This window comes from Sinohyriopsis cumingii, chromosome 17 (assembly GCF_028554795.1).
Source record: "Sinohyriopsis cumingii isolate HCF-2022 chromosome 17, ASM2855479v2, whole genome shotgun sequence".
In the NCBI taxonomy this organism is placed as follows: domain Eukaryota; kingdom Metazoa; phylum Mollusca; class Bivalvia; order Unionida; family Unionidae; genus Sinohyriopsis; species Sinohyriopsis cumingii.
In genome coordinates this window covers 115,839,891-115,846,416 of record NC_142977.1, presented here as the reverse complement: position 1 = coordinate 115,846,416, position 6,526 = coordinate 115,839,891, and the positions used below count along the sequence as shown (strand labels likewise).

General features: G+C 38.1%; 1 protein-coding gene across 1 annotated transcript in view; it reads right to left on the bottom strand.

Moving 5' to 3' along the window:
* Positions 1 to 1,077: 1,077 nt before the first annotated feature.
* LOC149779712 (solute carrier organic anion transporter family member 2A1-like) overlaps positions 1,078 to 6,526 on the bottom strand; it is a 67,444-nt gene continuing 61,995 nt past the window's right edge. The window contains exon 10 of the mRNA XM_089940572.1: positions 1,078 to 1,436. Coding sequence (XP_089796698.1) covers positions 1,078 to 1,436 — 359 coding nt within the window. The remainder of the gene's footprint in view (positions 1,437 to 6,526) is intronic.

Here is a 6,526-nt window from a genome sequence, read left to right as displayed (position 1 = left end):
CATTATCACACAGACCATGCATAATGTCAATCTGGGTCACTCATTATCACACAGACCATGCATAATGTCTTCCAGAATAGCTACATAGATCGCTCATTATCGCAATGATTTTGTAGAATATATATCTAGATTACTCCTTATCACATAGATCATGCCGAATGTTTACCTAGATCACTCATTATTACGCAAACCGCCCAGAACGTTTACTTAGATCACTCATTATCTCACATATCATCCAGAATATATGTCGTTGTTGTTGTTGTGGAAAGATCCACCGACCCAAGGGAAACTACTGGCAAGCTTTCTCACATACCCACATTGGCTGAATCCGAGACTCGAACCGGCGCAGACAGAAGTGAGATGGCAGTGATCCGTAACAGAGAGCGCTTTAGACCATTCGTCCATTCGCTCCCCCCCCCCCCAATAATATCAATCTGGATCACTCATTATGACATAGATCATTAGCTACAAATGAAAACACAGTTCAATGTATTCGCAAAGTCTCGGTCAATCCTTGTTTCGTAAACAGCCGAGTTAGTCCGAATACATTCGCGATAAGTTTTGAATATACCCGTAATTAGGTTAGGGTCTAGAAGTAATGAGCAAATCGTATTATTGCCAAGCATTTGAAACCAAGTCTGTCGTACGTGTGGAGCGGCTTTACGTTTGCAAATTCGACTTGCCGTTCTCGAACAGAGTTAGCAATTTCGATGAATTTGATTCTGGTTTCAGATTTAGTGAGAAAATAACTAATTTAAATCCTTACACGGTTCTGAACCACATAGCGAACCCATGACCTTAAATACAGTTTGGATAATTAATTTTACCCAGAATTCCTTCAACAAGATATTTCCGTGGCCATTTAAAGTACAATGTGCCGTGGTTGCTAAAGGTGTTGTTTTATTTTAGACCAACGCTTTAAGAGCTTTTATGAAGTTCTTGTCTAACACAGGCGGAATTCTTTTGTTAGAATATCTTATACGCACATGTTATTTAATTTGCTACACATATTATTTAATTTGTTACAAATGTTTTTTAATTTGCTACATATGTTATTTAATTTGTTACAAATGTCATTCACTGGTAACTGAATGATTTGAATTTCTTTGATTGGTCACGTCCTTTGTAGATTGGCTCCATATCCCAGTCCGTCGGAGTTTTCTTCATTTCTTTCTCGTTAAGAAACACAACCGTTTCCACGTCTTCTAAACGCATTTCTTCTATACTCCAGTTAGTCTTTTGCCTTGCCTTAATAAAAGCGATGATGAACAGGATTACCGGCAAAATTTTCAACAGTACTTGGAGTCCAACAAGTTTGTATCGAAGGTCATCGTTGTCATACAGTGCGCATGCGCCTTGTCTCAAGCAAGATTTCCGCCACAGGATACATGCTGTGTCGACAACTTTTCCGAATACCACTGGACCGGGAAACCAACCTAAAATGAGACAAATCAGAACATGCACGTGAATGCCGAAGACGTTATATTTTTCAGACTTTCTGTCTATTAACGGTATGTTCTTGTGAGCATTTGCTTTGTTTGCTAACAATATCAGTCGCGCCATAACTACTTTATATCGATGCACAAAAAAAGAGGAAATTTTGTTGAACATATTTCCAGCTCTGCCGGTATTAAACTTGTTTATAAATGACAGAACAAGTAGTTATGTGTTTGGTTGGTAGAAATCTCAAAATTTGCGTTAAACTGTTATCCCTCGAACTTAAAGAATTCATGGTTTGATTCCCAAATTAAGATGTATTTCATGTAAGATATTATTCGCTATTGCAACATTACTTAACAACAGTGAAAAAATATATATCTTGAGATCCTTGGCGACTTTAACATAGTGAATCTCCGTCAAGCAATTTAAAACTAGAAGTAGTAAATATATAGTCATTTTCTAGAGACGGGAAGGTGCAACCACATCGACTGCAAACACCGCGTTGTCCAATTACGTATAACATAGACTGCAATCACTGCGTTGAAGCATAGACTGCACTAAATACATTGTCCAGTTACTTAAAATACAGACAGCAAACACGACGTTGTCCAGTTTCATACAACATAGATTGCCATCACTGCGTTGTTCAATTACATAAAACATAGACCACAATCACTGCACTGCAGCATAGACTGCATTAAATGAATTGTCCAGTTACCTAAAATAAAGACAGCAAATACGACATTGCCCAATTTCATACACCATAGACTGCAATCACTGCGTTGTCCACTAATAAACATGCATAGACTGCAATCAAATATTGCCCAGTAACATAAATACATATTATGCAATCAATGCGTTGTCCAGTTACATACATACATATACCGCAATCATTGCGTTGTCCAGTTACACAAATACATAGACTGCAGTCACTGTGTTGTCCAGTTACATATATACATAGACTGCAATCAATCCGTTGTCCATTTACATACATACATAGACTGCAATCCATTCGTTGTCCAGTTACATACATACATAGACTGCAGTCACTGCGTTGTCCAGTTACATACATACATAGACTGCAGTTACTGTGTTGTCCTGTTACATACCTACATAGAATGCAGTCACTGCGTTGTCCAGTTACATACATACATAGACTGCAGTCACTGTGTTGTCCAGTTACATACATACATAGAATGCACTCACTGCGTTGTCCAGTTACATACGTACATAGAATGCAGTCACTGCGTTGTCCAGTTACATACATAATTAGACTGCATTCACTGCGTAGTCCAGTTACATACATTCATAGACTGCAATCATTACGTTGTCCAGTTACCTACATACATAGACTGCAGTCATTGCCTTGTCACTTATATACATACATAGACTGCAGTCACTGTGTTGTGCTGTTACATACATACATAGACTGCAGTCACTGCTTTGTCCAATTACATACATACATAGACTGCAGTCACTGCTTTGTCCAGTTACATACATGCATAGGCTACAGTCACTGCGTTGTCTAGTTACATACATACATATACTGCAGTCCCTGCGTAGTCCAGTTACATACGTACATAGCCTGCTATCATTGCCTTGCTACTTATATACATACATATACTGCAATCATTACGTTGTCCAGTTACATGCATGCACAGACTGCAGTCACTGTGTTGTCCAATTACATACATACATAGACTGCAGTCACTGCTTTGTCCAGTTACATACATGCATAGGCTCAAGTCACTGCGTTGTCTAGTTACATACATACATATACTGCAGTCCCTGCGTAGTCCAGTTACATACGTACATAGCCTGCTATCATTGCCTTGCTACTTATATACATACATATACTGCAATCATTACGTTGTCCAATTACATACATACATAGACTGCAGTCACTGCTTTGTCCAGTTACATACATGCATAGGCTACAGTCACTGCGTTGTCTAGTTACATACATACACATGCTGCAGTCCCTGCGTAGTCCAGTTACATACGTACATAGCCTGCTATCATTGCCTTGCTACTTATATACATACATATACTGCAATCATTACGTTGTCCAGTTACATGCATGCACAGACTGCAGTCACTGTGTTGTCCAGTTACATACATACATAGACTGCAGTCACTGCGTAGTACAGTTACATATATACATAGACTGCTACATACATACATACATACATACATACATACATACATAGACTGCAGTCACTTCGTTGTCCAGTTACCTACATACATAGACTGCAGTCATTGCCTTGTCACTTATATACATACATAGACTGCAGTCACTGTGTTGTGCTGTTACATACATACATAGACTGCAGTCACTGCTTTGTCCAATTACATACATACATAGACTGCAGTCACTGCTTTGTCCAGTTACATACATGCATAGGCTACAGTCACTGCGTTGTCTAGTTACATACATACATATACTGCAGTCCCTGCGTAGTCCAGTTACATACGTACATAGCCTGCTATCATTGCCTTGCTACTTATATACATACATATACTGCAATCATTACGTTGTCCAGTTACATGCATGCACAGACTGCAGTCACTGTGTTGTCCAATTACATACATACATAGACTGCAGTCACTGCTTTGTCCAGTTACATACATGCATAGGCTCAAGTCACTGCGTTGTCTAGTTACATACATACATATACTGCAGTCCCTGCGTAGTCCAGTTACATACGTACATAGCCTGCTATCATTGCCTTGCTACTTATATACATACATATACTGCAATCATTACGTTGTCCAGTTACATGCATGCACAGACTGCAGTCACTGTGTTGTCCAGTTACATACATACATAGACTGCAGTCACTGCGTAGTACAGTTACATATATACATAGACTGCTACATACATACATACATACATACATAGACTGCAGTCACTTCGTTGTCCAGTTACATACATACATAGACTGCAGTCAGTGTGTTGTCCAGTTACATACATACGTAGACTGCAGTCACTGCGTTGTCCAGTTACATAGATACATAGACTGCAGTCACTTTGTGGTCCAGTTATATACATACATAGACTGCAGTCACTGCCTTGTCACTTATATACCTACATAGAATGCAATCATTACTTTTCCAGTTACATACATACGTAGACTGCAATCATTAAGTTGTTCAGTTGCATACATACATAGACTGCAATCATTACGTTGTCCAGTTACATACATACATAGACTGCTGTCACTGCGTTGTCCAGTTACATACATACATAGACTGCAGTCACTGCGTTGTCCAGTTACATACATACACAGACTGCAGCGACTGCGTTGTCCAGTTACATACAAGCTACTTATATCTTAGTCCTCAAATATAAATATATGGTTCCATTGATTTGGGATTTATTTCTCTTATGAACCAATCAGAAGACAAAATCTGTACATTTGAGTTGGTGATACAGTCGCTACTTATACCAACCACACATTCTTGAGACTTCAATTTCACAATAGCATGGTTTCACTTGCTTCACATTGGTGTGATGTATTATTATGATTTTCTAAGCTTTAGATTGACATTCATGCCACGTACAAAAAAATGGACCGGAATGCTAATACAGAAAACTAGTCTTATTTCAAGTTACTAAATACTTTCCCCGAGAACACCATTTTAGGGAACCACTCTACGCTGCCATAATGCCTGGAGATTAATACTACTACTACTACTACTACTACTACTACCAATAATAATAATAATAATAATAATAATAATAATACTAATAATAATAATAATAATAATAATAATAAGGACTATGAATAGCGCCTAATCTTTAGAAGCTCTAAGCGCTTTACAACATTAGACAACACCTATAAGATAAGAAACATATAATAATATTATTACGAAAACAAACACCATGAAATTAGAAAAACATTTAAAAAACATGCTGAGAGTATTTAAGGTAGGAAACATTATTAGGTCTTTAAGTTAGTTCTCGCAGTCGAAATAAGTGAGTTTTGAAAGCACTCTTGAATGGGATCACTGTGTCTTTGTGTCTATGTTCAGTGGGCAATTCATTCCACGTTGCTGGGCCTTGGTATGCAAAAGAACGCTGTCCATATGACTTTGTTTTCATAGTAGGAATAATGAGATACGATTGTCAGAAGAGGAGCGTAAGTATCTTGCTGGTGTGTACACATGGGTGAAGTCGGATAGGTATGTTTTAGAGTCCGTCAATGGAACGTAGCACAGAGAACAAATTGTGTGTTTGATTCTGGATCGAATGGATAGCCAGTGTAGGGTACAGAGCAGCGGGGAGGTGTGCTCTGACGATTATTAGTATGACTAATAATGATTACTGTTCAAAGCATGCGCATAACTGTAAAATTAAGTTTTTAGGAGGGAGCGGGGTGGGGTTATTTTGAGATAAAGTCTCTCTTATGGCTATTCTTTTACCAATCATCGTAGAAAACAATAATATCACGAATGATAGATAGGAAGAAACATATTAAAAATGTTATGTTTGTCTTTCATAAATCCAAGATTATCTAGTTCGAAGCATTTGTTTCTAGCTCAAAATACACCTCAATAGGCGACGTGTCTCTTAATGCGTGATCACTTATAGGAAGATCCAGTCGACCCCTAATAACACATACTCCACTGCACCCCAAAATTATATCATACCGGCAGCAATATAACATTATCGACTCATAAAAGAATATGTATGCTCATATTTACTAAGAGTCTTTCTACAATCAAAGACATATGTATGATCATATTTGAGTATTATATAAATGAAATTACAAGCACGCACGCAGATAAAAGCCTATCTCGAATTACCCCCCCCCCCATAAATAAATAAATACAACAACTAACTTATTACTAAGCTATCCAATATCCCATCGCAGCCACCCTTATTTTGCTTTTGTAACAAGCAAAGCGGTCTAACAGCATTCACGTCCAAGTGAATGGAACAATCTCAAACACTTGCGTGAGGTCAACGTTTCCCTTATTTTTGTCGATCCTGAATCACCAGTTGTTGTGAACTGCAGATTTGTTAAACGCACTATTATCGCAACTAGTTCGCATTCAGTCAACGAACGACCAAACATTCCAG